The following is a 22,344-nucleotide window of genomic DNA, read 5'->3' as shown; positions in this document are numbered from 1 at the left end:
GTGAATATGTTGCTCAATGGCAGCTAGTTTATGTTGAAGTTCTTCTTATTTGCAATGTTTACAGAGCGATTACAAAAAACTTGTGGGAAAGAGTGGAATGTTTTAATAAACATATTGACAGCCTTCTTCATTTTATGCAGCGGCAAGGAAACCCTTTTGAAATTACTGTGCCTGTGCGACTGCACAACTTTGTGACCAAACATCATGCGGATAATGATTTCAAGACAAGCTTACTAGATATCCTAGAGCATAGATCGAAACTACACGCAGACTTGAAGCAGGCGAGATTTGTATGCTAAACTTCAATGCTTTAATTGCCGTATTAAGAGTTTTGTCCAACCATTCACTACAGAACAGGATACAAAAAACAAGTTTCGCAAGCACATAGAGAGATAGATGTAGCAAAAGAAAGGAGTGAATTTATCAATCACATTCTGTTGCTTGATCTTCCAACAAACTCACTATTTAATGGAGATGCTGCAATCAAACCAGTGAAGCACAACCTTGTACAAGAGCTTGGAAAAAACCTTTCACCTGAAGAATTTCATTTCTAAAAGGTGTCCTCATTGAAAAATGGGAGGATGTTCGGACTGTTCTATAGGTATCAAAGTCAGTGTGCACCATGCAAGAACTGCACATTGTCTTTGATAGTTATCTTGAACTATCGATCAAAGAATGTGAGAGCATTAGACAAACGTCAAAAGTGGAACAATTGTCCTTGTCTGCATCAAAAATTCAACACCTATACCTGTGCAACTTGATAAATACTGGTCATCAACATTGAACAAGGTGAACTTGGAGATGTTAACTCGCCAAAACATTGCTGATGCTTCAGTGAACACTGAATGTCCAATTATTACAAGTGGAATGATTGTCAATGAGGAGATGGTGTCTGCAGAGATCTAGTCTAAAGGTACGGGCTGTATTGTTCAAGAAATTAACAGAAAATTTGAGGAAGCTGACCTTCCTGTTGTGCTACATGATGAGTGGCTATTCAAAATGGTTCCAATCAAGTCATTGTGCTGTCAAATGACACAGGTGTTACTGTGCTACTTAGGTTTGTTGCAGTGTTCATAAGTCAAGGATTGTCAGTTATGGATACATTATGGAAAAAGTGAGAAGACACTTAATTCTGCTTCATATCCTGTTCAAGAAACGTGACCCAGAGATGCCCAGTGTTCTTGTTAAGGCATATATTCTTATGGGTGATAACACTGTGCAAAAATGGAACAAAGCTTGGAGCTTTAACTGCTGAACCTGTGAAGTTTCTAAGAGGATTTGCTGAAACAGAAGAAGAATGTGACTTTAAAGACGTAGAAAAATACCTTGTGCATGTGTTGAAAATGAGTTCTGACTGTCACACATTTGACCATCTTTGGTACATTGAATTCAAGAGATCAGTCCTGCTAAGTGACCTTCCACCAATGCCATATTCTGTGCGTGGACACATTAAAAGAGTATCTACTTTATCAGAAGATGTGTAAATGTCTTGGATCATGCATATGTAGAGAAAGATCAGTATGAATTTGGTTTGGTGCTAAAACCTACAACATTTTTAAAGCCTCTATGCACAGAACTTATATGTACATGTACTGGGGAAAACCTGTGCTACCAAAACATATCCCTGACGATATGCTCGTCTCCAGTGTTAAACATTTTGCAAATGTACCACAATGGACTCCTGAAACAAACCAATGAAGTGAACTGTAAAAATGTGTCTAACACAGTAGTGATAAACATTTGTTTTGTATTCAGATCATAAACATTGTTTGGTTTATAGATAAAAGGATTAAAAACAATCATTATTTGTTTTATTTCTCTATATATCTCTTTGTCCTCTATTATAGCCGCCATTTTGGAAAGGGTTGCTCTGAGGAGTTATTGTTTGTCTCTAAGAATACTTGTGAACTTTGTCTTGCTGTATTTCTGCAGCATCAGCCGCATTTGGTTAGCTTTTCTTTCAGATTTGTTTGGCATATGACACGTTTTCCTTTGTTGAAGGAGTCCTCAGACTTTGTAGTTAGGAACACTCTGGCAGCAAGTAAAGATCTTCGGCTACCACCCGCTTCACTCAGGTTTACAAATTTGAATCAAAGGAAAACTTGAAACAAAAACAATATTAAAATAAATTACCAATATGACGGCTAAAACATATCGTTATAGAGCTGTCATTTTGAAAAATGGTGAAAGGGTTGCTCTGAGGAGTTATTTTTTTTTCTTCTGTCTCTCTAAGACTACTTGACCCCCAAAACCTATGTTTTGACACCAAAATTACGTTTATAGGTCTTATGGTTCCTGAATTAGTACATCATCACTGCAACACATCACAAAATGTTTTTTTAAATAGCGCCAAGAAAAAATCGGCCCAGATCAGCAATGTCTACCCAAGCTAAATTACGTCTCTAATATTCCAAAAACACAAATCAAAAATAAAAATCTCAGGACAACCATTTTTTTCACAGAATTATATCGGGGGGCCGGGATTATTATTGGAACACGAGTAGACACTACGCTCTTGAATACACCGGGCAGCCCAACTGACTAAACACCACATTATGCTCTTTTTGGGATATTGGAGGATCTTAGTGGCTAAATGGGGTGAGCGGACTCTGGGGGGTATCAGTTCTGTGGCAGATAAAAGGGCTATCACCAAATATTGGAAATCCTAAATAGCATCTCAAGTGTCTGAATAACCAAGGGCAGTGGATAAATGCCAGATTGAAGTCTCTGCACAACAGCAGGTTTGCCCCCGCAAGTACAAAATTTGGGGTATTTAATGAGACTACTTTAATTTTCATAACAACTTGGAAAATATGTGTTTGACAAATGCTGTTCCTAACATGCTGTATTGTAATTTTTTTGTCAATATCTCGTTTAAAACAAATAAAATCTGATTTATAAAATTATTTTCAATAGACCAAAGGAAACTAATTGTAACCACCAAAACTCGTTCCACTTTCTAAAAAACCCTCTTAGTGTATGCAGATACTTGCTCGCACTAATTACTCAATGCTTATTTGAAACTTTTGTTTTAAAGGTGGTTAAAAATAGCTAGTACTATAGATAGCTTTATAGCTGACTGTCCCATGGCACATTTATCTCCAGATCTCGTTGAAAGGTAGAGCAGCACTTTTCAAGATGGTGGCCTTACCCCACTTCCTATACAGTCTGCACAGCTCCCCTACCCTATCCCAGACATGTTCTTCTACAAAGTGGATTCCCTGGCACGTACACTTCTACCGGGGGGCAGCCCAGAATTAAATTGCACACACTACAAAGGTCAAAATACGAGGGGGTTATAGCCCTGCCAAACATTCAGAAGTATTATGAGGCGGCACAAGTAAGGCACTGGGCTTTCGCTCCACGGGACGACCCAGCATTTCGAGGAGACAGGGAACTGATGCACAAACATAGTTACCTACACTGGCTATACTGGGGTAAATTGAACCCTGCATTTAGCCCAGCAACAACGACGATCATGCAAACATGGAAAAGACTCACTAGGGAAATTGGATGGGCCAAATGCCTGACCCCAAGGACACCTCTGTGAGAAGGTTCGAGATTACCTAAGATAAATACCCTAAAAGAATATAGGGGCTGGGACACCATTGGGATAACATACCTAGCTGACACGCAAATGGGGTGGCACCTTTTTCACACCTTAAAACAGAATATCAAATGTCGGATAAACAATGGTTACATTATGCGCGGCTACAGCCAGTCCTGAAACATAGTATCCCCGCAGAATAGGAAACACAAGAAGCTGCCCCATTGGAAGTAAGACTCCTGGACGGCGAGATACAAAAGAAACTAATATCACTGACCTATGGCACAATTATAAGAAACACACAATGCTCACTATCTAATCAATGGAAGAGGTGGAAAGGAGACTGTAAGGAGCTGGTGGAGGCAGATTGGGCAGAGACGCTTATGTTCCTAGCTGAGGTAGCTATTCCAGCATCGCTCAAACGAATACAATTTTAAATACTGCACAGGGTATACTATACAAGATCCTTGCTTTATAAGATAGGGAGGGCAACCAACGCCGACTGTCTATGCGGCTATGGGGATGTTGGCACATTCTACCGTACCTTATGGAGCTGCCTTCAGGTCGCCAGATTTTTGAAGGAAGTAGGGAATGCCCTGGAAAACGCCGCAGGGAAAACTATAGAAATGGAACTGGAAACAGTGCTTCTAGGGGTATAGGGTCAAACTTACCACACAAGCTATCAAAAACCACTGATTAATCTAGGCTTTATGATCACAAAAAGGGACATAGCCAGACAGTGGGGTTCGGGGACAGCACCAGGTCATAACGAGTGGTGGGAGGGCATGGACAGATGCCATATACTAGAAAGGGAAATATACAGAGATAGGGGCAAAGAAAAGAAATTGGAGAAAATGTAGGGGAGGTGGGAGACGGGATAGGCATAAACTGAACCCTAGGGAAAACCAAGTCCTCGGAGCACACTGTAAGTAAAGGAAGGAGAGATGAGAACCAGGACAACACACCAGAGTCATAAAAGGGTTCCTGGAAATGGGAGGGCACAGGAACAGAACGCCATATATTGTTAGACCTTCACAGGAAAGAGGGAGGAGCAACCCTACGCTGAGAAATGTACCGAAGGAGGGGGGGGTGGGATGGGGAGTTTTAGTTCTTATCATATATGCCTTATATAACTATTGTGTTACTAGAGCTGTATGCAAAGAGTCTGATGTAGAACAAAAAATAATAAAATGTGTGGCCCCCCCCCCCAAAAAACAATTAAAAAAAAATGCTATTACTAAAGTCTTATTTGCCCCCAAAAGAAAAAAGTTCAAAAAGGATTTTTTGTTTTGTTTTTTATGGACTCAGCCCCAAATGCATCATCCCAGGAAAGTGGGATTCTTGCAGCTTTTGTGCTCCTGTACCTTAACAGAAGGTCAGCCATCAACCTTTGCAGCCCACTTCTTAGTCAAGGGAACAAGTGTGAACAGGTCTAGCCCTTGGACTTCTCCTCCTAGGTCTCAACAGCAGGTGCAGTCCTTCTTCTGTCTTCCACAGGTCTACTAGTTTTCTGAAGAGTGTGTCGAGGGGTGCAACACTTAGGCCTAGCACAAGCCTGTGGGTGGCTTCCCCTGCTCCCCATCCAGCCAATCTGGAAAAGTTCCCAGGTGTATTTTTCAGCAGTTCCCTTGTGCTCTACTGCATACTATCCCATATTGCCCATCTCTTATTAAATTCAAGATAGCCGAACATTTCCTCGCATCAGCAGAGCTCCTGTGCCCACCCTAGAGCTGTGGCCAGAGAAATTAGCAAAACCTCCTCTGTGGCCACTCAAAACCGGTTCTTGGGGCAGCTCCTCCCCAATGGGATTGGTATCTGGCCAGCTAGAAGGTCAAAAGAAGGAACAGGCATCGGTGGATTAGACTGCTTGTGACAGGTTAGGCCAGTTTGAAAATAATGAAGTCTCTGGATACTGCCCATGTAGTCATCCTCTCACACAAGGACTTTGCCTCAGCTCGGGGACCAAGTTCACACTTTATCAAGGAGCTCTCCAGCTTCTTATTAACAGTGGAATCCCTGCCAAAATGTATGTTTTCCCCCCCCCCCCCCCCTATTCAATTTTCAGACCTATATTAAATTTGTGTTAATGGTGACTTCCTGGAAAGATTGAAAATAGAAAGTAGAACAACCGAACCTACTTCGCTTTCCCATCAAAATGTTTTGATGCTTGAATAGTGCTCCTTTGGTGGATGGGAACTTCCCCAAGACAAGAGGCATCTGACATTAAACATTGCAGAAAATTACATATTTTTAGGACAAGTTATTCATGTGTACTGCGTACATACTTTAGTTTTTTCGTAAACAGTGGAGACACTTTCATTCAGCTGTGGAAACACCCCTTCTTCATTAAATAGGACACCCTAAGCAGAAATAGTATATATTTGCCCTCTGTTGGAGGGAAGATTACACTATTTCTGCCTAAGGTGTACTGTTCTCTGAAGAAGGGGTGTTTCCACTGCTGAATGAGTGTTGCTACTGTTTACAAAATACACACTTTACCCATCATCACGGGACACCTACAAAATAAGCAGCAGCAGTGCAATTTTTACCTACTCACATAATTGGTATAGGATGGCAGTAGAAAACCAAGTTTCCTGCTCTCACCGAAGGCAGCTAGTGCAATTTTCCATTCCTAGCAAAACAGATCCAACAGGGCAGACTAGTATAAGTTTTCATCTCTCGCAGAATATGTACAGTTAAGGCATGAGTGACATGTAGGTTATAGACCGGTCTCTGGAACAGGTGCTTAACACAATGAATGGAATCTACAAGTAGTGCCGCGTGGGCTCTCATTATCCTAATGAGGCTGCTAGATTTGGACAGCAGCATCACCTGAATTGTGGAAAACTGAGTCCAATCCCACACCATGTGAAGACTGTCTGCCTAATCTGTTTCTGGCCAACTAGCAGTGCCTCATCTCTGTCCGAGAACAGGGATGATTGTGGAGTAGGGCGCATGACAAAAATGACTTCTCAGGGAAATCGTGGTATATCAGCTCTCACCCTTTTCTCTCGGTTACATTAGTCTCGCACATGCAAGGACAAACAGGCAGAAAATGGTTCAATAAGATTTATTGAAACAAATGCATCTTAGATAAAATGGCATGAATTGCAATAATTAGGATGATAGAACATGCTGGAAGCAAAATGGTGACAAGGAAAGTGAAACACAAGAAAAGTCCCACCATACTGTCACTATGCCTAATATATGCGGTTCCTACCTAAGCTATGTTAGATCACACAGTGATGAGCCCTAATCTGCCCCTCAGGTTTCCCCCCTAGAAAGACATCATTCCCCCATACCTGAGCAAGGAGACCTGTTGTCTAGAGACGCCATCCCCATGCAGGCCAGGGAACCGATAGTCTCAGCAATCAGCTGTAGCAAAGTCAATCAGAATGTGGTCGTGGTCATGTGGCTGGAATCTCCCTCTAACATGTATGGGACGGAGAAGTGTTTTTATAATGAAACAACTAATGTTCTAGGAAAATTTCCCCACGTAAGGATGTGCTTGTTTCTGTGAATGCTGGAGATGCAGTGCACCACTGTGCCAGCACCTCTATATTGCTGCAGCCTTGAGGTAGCTCAAAGTGAGAAGAATGTCTTACTAAGATATGCAGTGCTTTCCAAGGCGAAAAAACAGCTAGATAAAGAAAATAAAACAGCACCACAAATGTGGCCAATTCTGAAATAATAAAGCTAAGCAGAATAAAATTTAACTGTGCTAAAGGGCACAAGCGGCAGGCCTAGTTGCTAAAATAACTTGCCTAAAAGAAGCACTAAAATGGCTATACAAAGTATAAGAGTGAGTGAGTGAATATGTGAGTGCTGTCACCATTCTCACTTGGGTGAAATTCCACTGTAACATCCCGAAATTCCCAAGTTTTCTTCATGTTGTGAAGTAGCAGTTAAATCATAGGTCATGGTGGCTCTTTGGAGCAGCCTGGTCACAGCCTAAGTGATGATGTGCTGTACTGGCACACAGATGGCAACCTCTTTAAAAAAGTTTGAAATGCACAAGCACTAGGTGCTGTGCAATCCCATTTTCAGCACTGCACCTGTTCATTGTCAGTGGTGTACATATCACTAATTAAAAGAGGTGCATGATTGGTGAATCTTTTTGTAAATCACTTAATTTTTACCTTTTTTAGAAGGCTTGCTTAGCTTTGGTGTATCTCCTAAGCAATTACTCGGATGAGGATAAGGAATGTAGAAATAATGCACCAGTCACTTATTTGTAATGTTCATTATCCTCAGTCCTACTTGTCCTCACCACAGTCATTCAATTGAAAGCTGAGCTTCATTCAGCTTGGCATGTTCAGGAGGTAGTTTGGATAAGAAATTCCTTTATTACATCCAGCGGATAGGCAAAGTTGAACTTTACATGCTGTTTTCTTTTTCCTACCCGAGGTGGAGACACCACATGAGCAAAGACTGTGATGAAGGCAGGTAGCACTAAGGTCAATGCAGATTACCGGTGCTGGCTTGGGGATTGTTTCAAATAAAGTCTGTTTACTGTTAGGGCTAAACCGCTGCTGCCTTAGTCTCTCTCAGGTTGATGGACCATTCACGTTGATGGAGATTAATCAGGGGCTGTACATCACAATAAATTATTACAAAGTCTAAACTATGTCAGTCAATAAAGAGGTTGATGTGAGTTAAAGGGTTTTATTATTCAAATATTTTAGTAAATCATCTTTATTAGAGTCACAAGTTACATTTTGTTAGTCTGTCATTAGTTTTGTCAGGAATTGACATTTAAAGATAAGCAATCAATAAATCATAATAAAAAGCAGTAAGCCTCTTCCATAACATGAGTACCCCTATTCTAGGAATGAGAAGGAAAATGTGTAAGTTCAGAAACCAATAAAGAGTTCTGAATTTGAGAGAAATCGGAAAGCTTCAGCATCAAATGTCAGCTTAGTAAATCAGTAATCGATCAAAGGAGAACTTCATATGAAGAGAGGTTCCAGAATCTGAGTCTCAGAGCAGCGTGGAACAGGGTGTAGATAAGTGAAGGTGGCAATGAAATAACCTACTGTAGGAACACATAGTATTATAGACAGCCAAAAATATTGTTGCAACTTTGTGTACCTTCTTCTTTCTTGAGGTGACCAGTCGGCTTCCGATGCACCCCTGGGAACACATTCACTTCCCGTTTTCTCACAGGAACACAGTATTCTTCAGACCGCTACTTGTAAGACTGCAACTGTATTATGTAACTATTTAGTTTAGATTCTCATAATTCATCCTCCGATTCAAGCATACATTCCCTTGTGTGAACATGCATATCTAACCGTCTGAGTAGCATGTCTGTCCATTAGCTAACAGTGGTCATATAGAATTGGAAGTATCTATATAAACGAGAAGGAAAACATTTTGTGCAACAACCCATCACTACCATAAATACGTCTTTTTAAAAAGACAAGGTCAAGTTAAATGTCAAATCTGCAATTTGTTAGCTCTGTTAACTTTAATGTTTTAGCGTCTCAGCGTTTCAGGCCTTGCATGCTTAAGTATGGTTACCTACTACCATTTTTTTCACCAATTCACTCTTTAAACACTTTTTGCTTTGCAAAATATTTAGCTTTTTTTGTTGAAAATGTTGAAGCACTTCACCACTGATAATGGGTCATTCCTTGTGATGTGGTCCTTGTTAACTATCTTTGTCAATAATTGCTCCTCATGAGATAAATAGCATAGTCAATGTCCTGCGATCTACCAAGTTAAATCGGGAGAGGACTATACTTAATTTGTAAAAGAATAAATGCCAGTGGCGAAAGCTTGGCTCAGCTCGCACTACTAAATACAACGTGCTGAATACCAAGGCTGCGCAGACTTGAATCACCCTCAAACCTCTTTAATCCACTGCCAAGCACCCTCCCTTATTACACTCTTGCAGGTTCCTGATTTCTCCCATTGTGATGTTTTTTTCCCGTTTTTCTCTTCCTCCTCCGTTTTGCCTTTGAGTGTTTAACTCTCCTGCTCTTAGGAAATGTCTGATTGATTGAAAAAAAGTGCCTGTCTCCAAAAATGAGTGCTGGTGGCCCCCCTGGCTCATATTAAGCACTGGTGGAGGAGCATTGGTCAGTTCAGAGCTTCACCTCTCAACGTTAGGGTCTCATTATAAACCGCATGTTAAACTGTTAAATCTGCGTATATACTATGTGTTGTATGTTGGTAAGGACACTTTATCTTCAAATTCATTTATGCTGTATATTGCTTTGTGTGTTCTCATGATCTTTGTAACGTTCATAAAAAGTTAATGCCATTTTGAAATCACCTTTAACTTGAGCAAAGCAAAGGGCGGGGTGTCTAGCATCTTCTTTGTTTGTGGTTTGATTTAGATGCTTTTCGGATGCTATATCTGCACTGCAGCCTTGGATACTGGGTTCTTAACACACGGTAGTTAAAGACATTCATTTTTAAATACTGTTTGTTTCCTTTTAGGTGGTGCAGTGGGGGGGTTGCTAGGTGCCTGGATGACTAGCGGCCAGTTCAAACCTGTACCTCAAATCATTATGGAAATGACTCCATGTGAGCAGCAGAAACTTTACGATGAGGTTTCAGCCGTTATCAGGACTCTGGACTGGACCACCGCTTCACAGTTGATTCTTCTTGTGATGGGGAATTCAACTCTGAAGCAAACTGTGGTGAAGGCGCTTATAACTTACATGACCAGGGAGATGCGGGCTCAAATACAGTATGAAGACTGATCGTGTGCCTTGGAGCCTTTGGTGAAAGATTAACATCCTTAAATATTTTGTGAAAAGTTTCTGAACAATATAATTTCTAATTTGTGCTTTGAACGAGCACTGAGAATTGCATGTATTTTTTCTGAAATATTTTTTCTGAAAGTTACCTATTTTTTTAATCGAACAGAAATAGAAGAAACCGTGTTGCTGTTAGTAAAAAATCATGTCTGCACCGATCACGCTTCTTAGACACCCTGTGATCTGTATGATGCCCAAATAATAATTTAAAAGCAAATTCGATTTAGTACCATTTGTACCCCTTTCTCAAAAATTGTGACATACACTTTGCAAAAACATGTTTGTTTTGTATCTCTTTTGAATAAGCAATTTAATTAAGACTTCTTTCAGTGTGGTACAGTAAAGTTGGATTGTTTGGTTGCCTTGATGCTCTTGTGGCCAGTGCTCTTTTCAGTGCATTGTCAGGCAAATTGTAACATCTGTATTATTAATTTATTTAACTGCTTCTTAGGGCTTGGTGGGTTAGTTTGAAAAGCTGGAATGAAATATTTTAGAAATTATGAATTAATTCATTGTAAATAAATGTTTGGAAATGATTCCGAAAAGAAGTTGACTTAATAGCTGTGTGTTTCTTTTTCTTTTGAAAACGGAATATATTTTATTATGGACGACAATTGGCCGTGCTGCAGGTAGATGTTTAAGTTGGTGGTTCTGTTAAAAAAAGTTTACTTAGGCAATAGTCTATTAAGCATATATATCCAATAATGGATAAGAAATGAAGCTTACAATGAATTTTCACAGTGATCAACAAGAACATAAACATTTTAAAAACTGTATTTTTTTTTAATGGATTTCTAAGAATAAATAAATTCCCAACACTCATTTTACATCTAAAAATTTCATATCTAATAAAAGGTTTTTCCCGACTAATAAGATTTAATTTCATATTTTAAAAGCACTGGTCTTAAACATCTTGCCCTATAGCCTTAAATGGGAACAGGCTAGTAAAATGTGAATATCGATATTACTATACTACACAAACAATCACCTGGATCTAATGGCACTTGTTTGTAGATAACAGTATGCAATAGAAAGGAATAGACCAGTTACACCTTTTAAAATGTCCCATCTCAAACTAAAGTTAATGAGCTCTGATACATGAAAACATTTTTCCTTTATGCCAGGATGGCCTTAACCAACGTTACTGACTTTTTAAAATCTAAATAAATTATATCAAGTTTCGAGATGTGCGAGACGAGAATCTTTTTTTAAATTTGTTTATTTGTTTTATAAATAATTACAACATCAAGTCAACAATGACCCAAACTAGAGAATTCCCAGTAAAAGTTATCAAACAAGGGATGCACCCCGTGCCTGCCCAATCAGCAGCAGTACCCTGTTACATTAAATACCAACTCCCATTTTGCACAGAGGCTGCTCAAGGGATATGCCTCTTGAAGACGTCATCAAGTGGTGGGTCCAGGTCCTTCTGTAACAAAATATCCGCCATTGTCTGCCAAACTTGAATGTCCTCAGAGGCCTCTATCATAAATTAACTACGCCATTGTAGGCAGTATTTCTTCGGATAACATCCATTCCAGAGCATCTGTGAATCACAGCTTTTTTCAGGGACCCCCAGGCTGGGTTCAGTGAATCATTATTCTGCCTTTTGCAGCAGCAATACCATTGACGCAAACTGATACTAATTTCTTTGTTTTTAAATATTGGATGCAAGCCACCCTTGGCGATGGTATTGCAGATACATTTTCAATCACAAGTGTCCAATTGTTTTCAACCACTGGCATGTCCATAACACATGGAGTAGGTCAGCCACAAGTTGTTGGTACCGAGGACATTCCCCAGTCTCTGTCAGGTCAAGTTTGCTAGTGATGGGGATGCTGTGAGATAGGCACAATGAAATATCTTAAACTGTACAAGACGGAACCTATCATTATTGAACACCTTTTTATGGAACCCTAGAACCGGTTGCAATCAATCTGTAAACGGGCACCCATATCATGTTCCCGCGTAGCTGGTATTGTGAAGGGAGGGTGTTTCATATCTTGTATCACCGCCTTATAAATCAGGGGCACATATTGCCATGGTAGAATTACAGGTGGTGGGGGCAGATCAGTGTGATTACGTGACTCTGGGAGTCACTTGGCAAACCCACCCAGCACCTATGTACCGCTCTGACCAGTTTAACAAAGGTCAGAAATTAGCCCTGTCCATCCTCCAGGCAATGTATTTGAGATCCTGAAAAGCCGGGTAGGTCCAAATATTCACATTGTATCCGAAAGAAGTACCCCCGCCACGTTTCTACAGAAGCTGTCCCAGACTTGAGACATCTGTGCCACAAGATGTAATGTCAAAGTGTGCCACACCAAGGGGTAGCAGCCCACAAAGACCACCTTTTCCATATTAGGGGCATTAGACTACCACAGTGGTAAGTGTGGCAGCTATGAGGCCATGTAGTAATATTGAAAGTCTGGAAGTTAAAGTCCTTCCTCATCAAATGGAAGTTTTAAGTGCACTCCGTTTAATTATAGGACGTGCGCCATCCCAAAGCAATAAAGTAAGGATCTGGTCAGCCTGCCGAAAGAAAGACTGGGGCAACAGATACATTGGACCCTGAAACATACGTAGACCTCTAGGAAGTATAATAATTTTACAAACCAGCATCCTCCATGCAAGGGACAGAGGCAGCCTCCGCCAGTAGGATAATAAAACATTCCAGATCTTCAGGTAGGAGCTCAATATTCAAGTCAGGCTCTTGAGCCAATGTACAGGTGTACAGATAGTTGAAGGACCTGGGCTGCCACACTATCCCCAAATCGGAGAGTCACTCCAGCAGCACATCCATGAGATCACCCATAGAGACATACAGGATTTGTTCCTATTGGTGGTCAGTCCCGACATCCTCAAAGTCTTCTAGAAGGCGCAATAAGTGGGTCACAAATCTATCTGATCATTCAAGTAAACCAGAGTGTCTTCCACATACATCGACACCACGTGCATTGCAAGCCCAATTTGAATACTCTACCTGCCATCTCACTGCGCAGCTTACTTGCTTGTGGTTCAATGGCCAGGGCAAACAGCATAGGTAATAGTGGCCTTAGGGCAATTTGATACATTGGATTCCACCTAGTCTAAAATGAATCTATCTCAAAACCCCAAACACATAGTCTCACCTGACCATATCTGAGGCCTTCTGAGATCGAATGAAGCCACAGCATACTATCCCTTTTACGAACATAGTGTTCCACTTGTGTCAAACGTCATAGATTAGATTGTACTCCTATACAGAGTAAAGCCAGATTTATCCTTATTGGCCAACAGGTGCGTAACACCGTCAGCTTGCAGGCCAATAGCTTACTGATGATTTTGGTGTCTGCATTGATCATATATAAAGGGAGGTAGGAGCCCAGTGTAGTGGGGTCTCACCCTGCCTTGGGAATCATTATTATAATTCATTCCCCTCTCATCGTTGGCAGGAGAAGTCCCCCCCCCCCCCCACCCCACCCCACCCCAACTACCTCCCTAAGCTTTTCCAAAAAGTAACCCAGGTGCTAATTTGTAAAACTTGTGTGTGAAACCACGCACCCCAGTTTTTTTTTTTCCATTCTGCATGTTGCCTAGGGCTGCACACAATTTTGCACTTGTTACAGGCTGATCTAATTCCTTGTGCAGTTTTATCTGCAGGTGAGCCAGTCCAGTCGACCTCAAGTAAGCAGTTAGCCTGCATTTATTGGGTGCCTCCACATGCATGTGCACACTCTGCAAGTGTGCTTGGAATGACTGTCGGCCTGGGTTCATTGTTCTCTGCCCACATCGTTAGTGACATGGCCAATAGAGAGGCAAGAATATTTAATCCCTTTTTTAAGAAGATTAAAAGGAGACATTAGACTTCCAGTATCCTGCTTATAACATATTTTCATAGCAACCATCTTATTCCTTACCTCCTGTGCCCATTTTAGCTTACTAGTTACAACTTTGTTTAATCAGAGCCTTGATATTTTATTAATGGGTAAGGAGGTAAGCCTCTGCTGAAATCTCTGCGTCTGAGGAGTTGCCAAATTCTGCCTCACAATGAAACCTGTCTGTAGATGTAATGATTGCTCCTTCTTTGATATGGGCATTGACAACAGACTCCTTAGCAACTGGTTTTCCAATCTGTCTCGAGTATCTTTACCCTCAAAACATATTATTTGTGTCCCATCTAACACCTAGGAATGCCCCGTTGATTTAGAAGCATGCAGCAAAGAAGTATGCGAAAAACCTTCAAATTCCATATCACAAATTGAGGCCTACAGTGTACACAAGCTTCAACACCCCTTGCTGAGTACCCCATTTTCATTATTTTTCAACATTTTATACTGAACATTTTATACTGAACATTTATACTTAGACAATTTTATGTGTCTGTTTCTTCTTCTTTATGTCCCCCAAAACCACCTACACTACTTTGTATTTTGGTCAAAAGGAACAACTTTGTTGTTTGTTTCATATTTACTGTCTGTATAGTTTCTAGATAATACGTGTGGAAAACATTTGATACCGTTTGAAACCCTGATATATGTAAGACTCATTATTTCCAGATTGTTTACCTGATGCAGACACTGGATTTGTTCTACAACCGTCTTTGGAGAGAATGATCGAGATAATAACAATTGTGAGTTTAAATGTGCTAGATATAATGCAAGCGGGTTGGTGCAAACACACAACCCTGCCTTAATCCATTTTTTTATTAGGATTTTTTCTGACCAGATTCTGTCTGCATTTACCTCCACTCTGGCCAAATAACCAAATGCAAAGCCCCCAAAACAGATTTGAGATCATGGGGTATTGCCATTGACAGCGATTTTCTTCCATAATATTTCCATATTTATTAGAACAAATGCTGCCAGGAAGTCAGCAAAACAGCAGGATATATTACCTCTCTGCTTTATTGACTTCCGGTCTGTAGTCCTTAAGATGAAGCAGTGATAATTCATGGAGTGACCCTCCTTAAAAGATTTTGTTCTTCGGTGTAGTCTTTTTAGGGACTTGTGTGTTTTGTCATATACGTTGGCTCCTATATTAAACAGTAATTTTGGGGTGATTAGGAGCCTTCAAAACACCCTAGTATCTTTTTGGGACTAGAGCGGCTATCATCTAGCCTCAGCCTTATTTATAAAACTCCTCTGTCTACCTCATTAGCATTTCCTTATGGTGCTCTCATTGAATGCTATAATTTAACTGAAGTTCTTGGTTGTTTTTTTCTCTCAGTCTCTTGTTTCATCTTCTCCAAGTTACTTTTTCGTGTCTGACAATTTCCATCAAATTCTCTCTCCTGGATGGCATTTCTACTTTTCTGATTACCACCCCCTAGGATTTGAGGAGTAGTCTAGAGGGTACAGGGAAAAATAGCCAAATATAGTGAAGGTTTTGTTTTGGTTTGTTGGACTATTTGTTTTTGTTTTTAAGGGGAATAGTGCTGCACAAGAAAGGGGAGAGACTCTTCTTTCCAGTGATGTCTCTCTCAGGGCCATTTCTTCTACACTTAGGCCAGATTAGTCGTTCCCTATGGTACTGTGGAAGGAAAACGTGCCCCAGAATCTAGCACCCCAGAATTCAAACACCATGAAATTTTACCTCCTATGGTTCTCCCACAGATTGATCTTGCGTGCTAAGGCAGCCTCCCAGAAATCAGTTAACAGAGTAAAACAGTTCAGTAAGTAATGGGACCACTCCTTAATTGAGTTATAGACAAACAGTTAAAGGCTTTTATTACCAAGTTCAAAAATAAGCTTTACAGAGAAAATGTCATGAAGGCTCTCAGATGCAAAGTAATTGAGAGAACAAAACAACAATAACTTATTCCCAAAGGAGCAGCAAATTCAAGAACATGTTGGACAATAGTCTAGTTCACATCAAGGACACAAAAAAATTGTTCACTCCCAAAATCAAAGGGTTCTTATACAGAAATCCATTGGATGGTACCATTTTGAAATATCCCTAGGAGAGCAAGCTCTGGGTCCGGTGTTATTCTACTACTAGTCATATCAGTCAGAGTATGAAATATTTTGCGTTAATATTGCGAGCTAGAGGGACACATCCAGACCAGTTGGAAAAAATCTGCCCAATTTGTTCCTTATTTCTGACGTTGTGGGGTTCGAAAGAATCAATCCTGTGTTTGCCAGGTGTGATATGAGTTCAGTATAGGAACTTGTAGTGTAAGAGAATATCGTGGCAATTGAATTAAATGGATCAAGTTTGTGTGCAGAAGGTGTCCATTTAGCCGCTGCCATCTCACCCCCTTGGTCTCTTTCCCAGGCCTGTTTATAATGTAACAAGTCCCCTGTGTGAATTTTCAGTACCAATGGGAGACCCATCCAGTCACATTAGGGGATTTGATTATCTGTCGGTGGGATCAGTTCTCACTTCCTTCTAAGAATTGATCATGAGACACAAAGTCCTGTTCACCAAACTACATTAAGCCTGCATTCAACAAGGCTTATTGAACACTGATCTCATTTGTCAATGGTAGGAGAGGGTTATATGCCAGTCTAAGCACTGGGGAATATAGCAATGGAAGTCTCCTCATTGTTACTATCTTCTTCCAGGACGAGGTCTAAGCAACAGTAGTGACCATGTCAGCTGCAGGGCAGTAAGGATACCAGGGGAGTTTGTGTTTTGTTCCTTCTCAGTCACCTGTCTGTATCATACCACCACCTGATAAAATGTCCTTGGGCTACGAAGTAGTAGGTCTTTAGGTCTAGGACAAGAAATCCCCCTTTCTCATACTGAAGAGGGAGTGACTCCCAATTTGTTGTTTGTCTGCCCAGATTACCCTAAGGCAGGGCAGAAAAAGACCTAAAATAATAGGTATATTTAGGAACAGGTATAAAAAAGGGCAGGAAAATAATTTCTGTAAGCGTCACTTGCAAGGCCAAACAAAACTGTAATTTTATCCAGTTGTTCACTTTCTGTTGCAGTTTGATCATGGCCAGGCCATAGTTCAACTGGACCATTTCCTCCCTATTTCTGTTTATAAATACTCCCAGATATTTGACTGAGTCCATGGCCCAGCAGTTTGGGTACTCTAGGTATGGCACCTCTGTGTCATCAGTCAAGGAGAATAACTCAGTCTTGTCCTAGTTGACACAGATCCCAGGGTACACCCCATATGCATTATCGCTGGGATTGGTTTGTAGGGTGGGGGAATGGGAACGTGAGTATTTCATCAATGTACATAGTAGTATATGGCCTGACTGAAAAGTCAGTCCTTTCTGCAGATTGGAGTCCTGCAAGCTTGTGGGTCCAGAGCAGGCATAAACAATAACGGCAATAATGGACATCCCCGACTCATACAACAGGTCACTGAAAAGAGATCTGAAGTTAAGCCATTGGTTCGCACCCTGGTCTTTGGGATGGAGTAGAGAAGTTGTATTAAGGTCTGCAATATAGCTGGAATACCAAAGCGCCTCACCAGTGCCAACAGAAAGGGCCATTCCAAGCAGTCAAAGGCTTTTTCAGTGTCTAGGAAAGCAGCTATAGCCTTTGACCCTGGATTAAGTTGGTTAATAGGGCAAATGCTGCCCTTAGGTTTATGGCAGTGAACATATGGGGAACAACACTTCACTGTATAGCATCCCTGCCATCAGCAAGGACCACTGAGTGGCTATAGCTTTAGCTACTAATTTATTATCATGGTCATAATAGTGACACAGGGCAGTATGATGTACCTTTAGAGCCATCCCTGCCAAGTTTGGGCAGCATGGTATTGATCGCCTCTCATAGAGTTAATGGTAATGTACCTAGAGCTCACACTTGGGCATTCCTAGCTATAAATCTAACGGAGGGAAGGAATTCTGGGATGGTGAGAAAAAGAAGACTAGATGGTAGTGGGGTGCCAGTGCCTTAAAATGTCTATTAGGGAGCACGTATCTAGAATTGAAGTTAGTGCCTCCAGTGTGTGTGGATGTCTGGGGTCAAAGCCAAAGGGGGGTTGTGGGGACTAAAGTAGGATCAAGGACCGTTACTGAAATCACTTCCTCAGACAATTGTCATGCTATCAGAGTGGCATAGGACAGTGTATATGTCCCAGAAAACCTCCAAGCAGTCAATGTTTGGGCCTTATGTAGTGACAGGTATTCGTTTCTGGTCATTTGGCATCCCCTCAAGAAAAATGAACCTTCCCTCCCTGTACATAACACTTTGTGTATGTTTAAAATCAACATGTTGACCAATTAGGACACAGACCCCTCTAGAATAGGAACTATACAATGAAAAATATTTATATGATCCCCATCTCTTGGCCAGATTAGAAAGACACAATGTTGAAGAATGTTTTTCCTGGAGCATAGCAATGTCTATAGGATGGCATTGTAGGTATGCGAGTGTCAGTCTAACCATGCCGCTGATATTGAGACATCTACCATTCCAGGATAATAATTTCAGCATCTGTCTTGTGACATGCAAGTGGAGTGAGTGTATGGACTGAGCTGTGGATTTCAACCCAACACTGTTCATAGAGCACTCTGTAATCATACTGCAAGGAATGGAAAAACAATATTTTCAAACCCTCCCCCACTGAAAATGCCAACTATCAGAGCCCTGAACCCTGTGAAACCAGTAACTAAACCCTGATGGGTTAACATATGATGATCCATTCTTAGGGAGTGGCCAATGGCAACCAGTTTACTTGGACAAGGATCAGGTACGGTGTCCAAGCTGGACAGAAAGAACAGTGCAGGCCAATGTCTGCCATTGACACAGGTCAGGAAACAATGTATTAGAGAGCTGCTACAAGGTTAGTAATGAAGCCTAGGTAACAACGAGCCAAGCGTACGTACATGCTCTTGTAGCAAACAAGACAAGGGTCATTGCTGTCTCACTCGACATCACTCACAGGCACATTTGAAGGTTTCTGTCCACGTTCCCGTTAGCACAGTCACAGTCCGGAGTGGAGCCATGAGGAGTAAACAACTTCCTGCATGCCTGTTTAGCTGCCAGTAAGAAGATCTGTATCTTGCCATTGATGTTAACATGCACGCGGAGAGGATATAGCATGGTGTATTTTATGCCCTGAGGGCAAAACGAGTGCTTAATCTTTGTGAATATGCATCAGGTCGCCTGGACAATTGGCGTGCTGGCTCGGTAGACTGATATCTCCGATCACTGATGACCCCTCTCTCTGGTCAGGCGGAGTATGATGCCATGGTCCTGATAATTAAGTAGGCGTGCAATTAGAAGTGCGGGGGTGCCCTCTGTGGAGGCCTTGGAGCTAGTGAGTGATTCGCCCACTCAACTGGAGAGGCAAAAGAGGATGATTCCTTGCGAAGGGGTGTACAACAGCAATGTCTCCATGAAGGCATTTGGGCACTTGATATTCATCGATATGGATATTCCCATAATCCAGGCATTGTAACAGGAATGAATGACAGCATTAATCTTGTCTAAAAAGGTGCTTCATATAGAAATGTGGCATAACTAAAACGCAATAATATATTTCCACACTTTGTGGGAAATTTGTTTCTGTTGTAAACATATTAATACAGTCAGAATATGTAATTTAATAAGTAATAAAACACATTGATCAACATGTTTAATGCATGAAAATAGAAACCCCCCCAAAACAGTATAACAGTACACCTTGCAGAGAGGGGAGTGCATCATTGGCTCCGTCATTATGTAGTCGTCAAGTGTTCTGCAGCGTGTCTGGAGCATTATGTATGGAAACAAAGGGCCTCATTACGAGGCTGGCGGTCAAAAGACTGCCGGCCCCGCGATAGAGGTTGGACCGCCACGGCTTTGGCAGTTGGACCGCCATCCAACCGCCGTCTCCACCCGGATCCTAGATCCCGACGGGGTGACAGCGGTCTTGGTTGCAGTCAGCCAGGGCAGCGCTGAACTCTGCACCACCTTGCTGATTACAACCTTGTTATCTGCCTGCCTTTTCTCGGCGGTTTCACCACCATAAAAAGGCTGGCGGAGAACAAGTGCTGGGGGCCACAGGGCGACTCTTGCACTGCCATTTGCAGTGCAGGGGCTCCCCCTGCCCAGCACCCTGTGTCCACGAGATAGCAATTAGCTCCTTTAAGGGAGCCAAGTGCTTTCTCGTAGCACTGTTGCTCTGTTTCAAGGTTTCCGACAGTCAGGCTGGCAGAAATCTTGTAATAGGGCCCTGTGAGTTTGGCGGTCCAGACTGCCAAACTCGTATTGAGACCATAAATTGGTAAGGCTGGAGAAGTAAAACAATTTACAAGGCCTAGGGCAACAAAATGCATGGAAGCACCCTTTAAAGCACACATACATAATGACACGTACACAGATGACCCATAATGATTCATTGAATACTGGCAAAAAATCCTTAAATGTCTATAGAACACTAACATAAAAAAACTTCAGATTTAGAACTGCATGAACCTGGAGTTTTGCCGTGGATAATAATCTAGGCACTCAGACCGTGCAGATTGCGGTCTGGCGTGAGTTATACAGATTCCAATTATTTAACACCAAGTGAAATTGAATAATAATCAAAGCCTTATTCTCAAACTCCCAACCACACTGCAGAAAACAGACTAGATCAAGAGGGCAACAAGCACTGAGAAAGAAAGTAAACGTATTCTAGATTTTAGGAAGGAAGAAAGTCTCAAACAGTCGTTCTTTGGAACCACGCCTACTGTGTGCAATTCCAACCAGTACGGTAACTGCATGCTAGAACTCCTTAAAAGAACTAAAAAAAATTGCACTTTCAGTGCGATCTTCAACTCTGAAAAATTTCTGTCTCCAAGACACAAGGTCAGGAGAGAGGTATACTTGTGCAATGTTGCATTACTGTGTGTCTATTCCACCTTAACTACTCCAGTTAATTGTAGTAATGGCCTAGTCCATCACAAAACTTTTTCTAGTTTTTATTTTGTTCTGGTTTGTATTTTACATTACTCTAAGCTGATTGTCTGAAATTGGTCCTCAATAAAACACTCGCCCCCGCCCATTGGTGCCTGTCCATAACATGTAAAACTGCTTTTATGTTTTTTCTTCTTCTTTGTCATACTTGTTCAAACTTTTCCTCATTTTTGCTTTATTTTACAAAGCCAGACACACTTTGAAGATGCTTTTTTCCTCTTTTGTACTAGATATTTATAGTGACAACTGGTGTTATCTGCTTCCCAATGTATTGCCACTAAGACATGGCGCAATTGCTTTCTTTATATAATCTGATATATATATATTTTTTTTGTTGTTGTCAAATGTCATATTTTTTTCACAGATGGGGAGAGTTGATTTGCTCAGAATCATAGGGGTATTGTGCTGAGACCTAACAAACATGGGCAAAGCCAACAATTCTCACCTTTGAACCTATTGGCTCTGCCATTGCCTTTTGTTCATGCTGTACAGCATGGACTTTGCTGACTTTGGCAATGACTGTTACCCTTGCTGTATACCAGTAAGGCTACTATGCAGCATGGCCTAAAATAATAACAAAAAAGGACTTGATGCATCCATTTCTAATGCAGAATTTTTTTTTTTTTTTTTCTTTTTTTTTTAAAGCACCTTAGCTCTGGCTGCATCACAGCACCTTTTTAAAATTAGCCTTAGCTTTAGCCATTCTGCAAAGCATCTGTGCTTCTGAACAGCATGATTACAAAATATTGCCAAAACCAAGAGCTCACGTGGGTGAGACCTGTTGTCTTTGCAAACGCTTGCTCTATCTGAACGTTATTTTTCTGAAGTGTTTAAAATGTCTCCGTGTGTTTTGTTATGCTTAGTTCAATTGATGTGCCTGTTAATGCTCTCTGTCTTTAAAACATTTTGGAGCACAATAGAGCTATTTAAAAAGTCCTAAAAATGCAATTTGTGGCACATATTACATTAACTAAAGTGCATAAGCAGGTGAATGGTGGAAGTGCAGCACAGTCGCAGTACAGAGTTGTCGACACTACCAGCAAGCTTCCTCTGGTCCCCAGCAGCACATAGTTGGCTCCACTCTGGGATTCAACAATAAATATACTTGTAAACAAGCCCCTTGTGATTTTGTTTAATCCCCTTGCACTAGTTGGTAAGTATGCGTCTAGGTACTCTGTCCAGGCCTCATCGCTG

The 22,344-nt window shown here is 41.2% G+C and overlaps 1 protein-coding gene across 6 annotated transcripts in view; it reads left to right on the top strand.

The window, feature by feature from the left end:
• C12H19orf12 (chromosome 12 C19orf12 homolog) overlaps positions 1-22,344 on the top strand; it is a 172,598-nt gene that overhangs the window by 37,820 nt on the left and 112,434 nt on the right. For 2 of the 6 annotated variants that reach the window (XM_069216747.1, XM_069216741.1), the window contains exon 3: positions 9,995-10,875. The exons of the other annotated variants lie outside the window; for them this stretch is intronic. In XM_069216747.1, coding sequence (XP_069072848.1) covers positions 9,995-10,260 — 266 coding nt within the window. In that variant the 3' untranslated portion in view covers positions 10,261-10,875. Of the gene's footprint in view, positions 1-9,994; positions 10,876-22,344 lie in introns of those variants that run through there. 6 annotated transcript variants of the gene reach the window in all.

This window comes from Pleurodeles waltl, chromosome 12 (assembly GCF_031143425.1).
Source record: "Pleurodeles waltl isolate 20211129_DDA chromosome 12, aPleWal1.hap1.20221129, whole genome shotgun sequence".
Classification (NCBI taxonomy): domain Eukaryota; kingdom Metazoa; phylum Chordata; class Amphibia; order Caudata; family Salamandridae; genus Pleurodeles; species Pleurodeles waltl.
The sequence above is the reverse complement of the archived record's forward strand: the minus strand, read 5'-3'. Positions and strand labels throughout refer to the sequence as shown.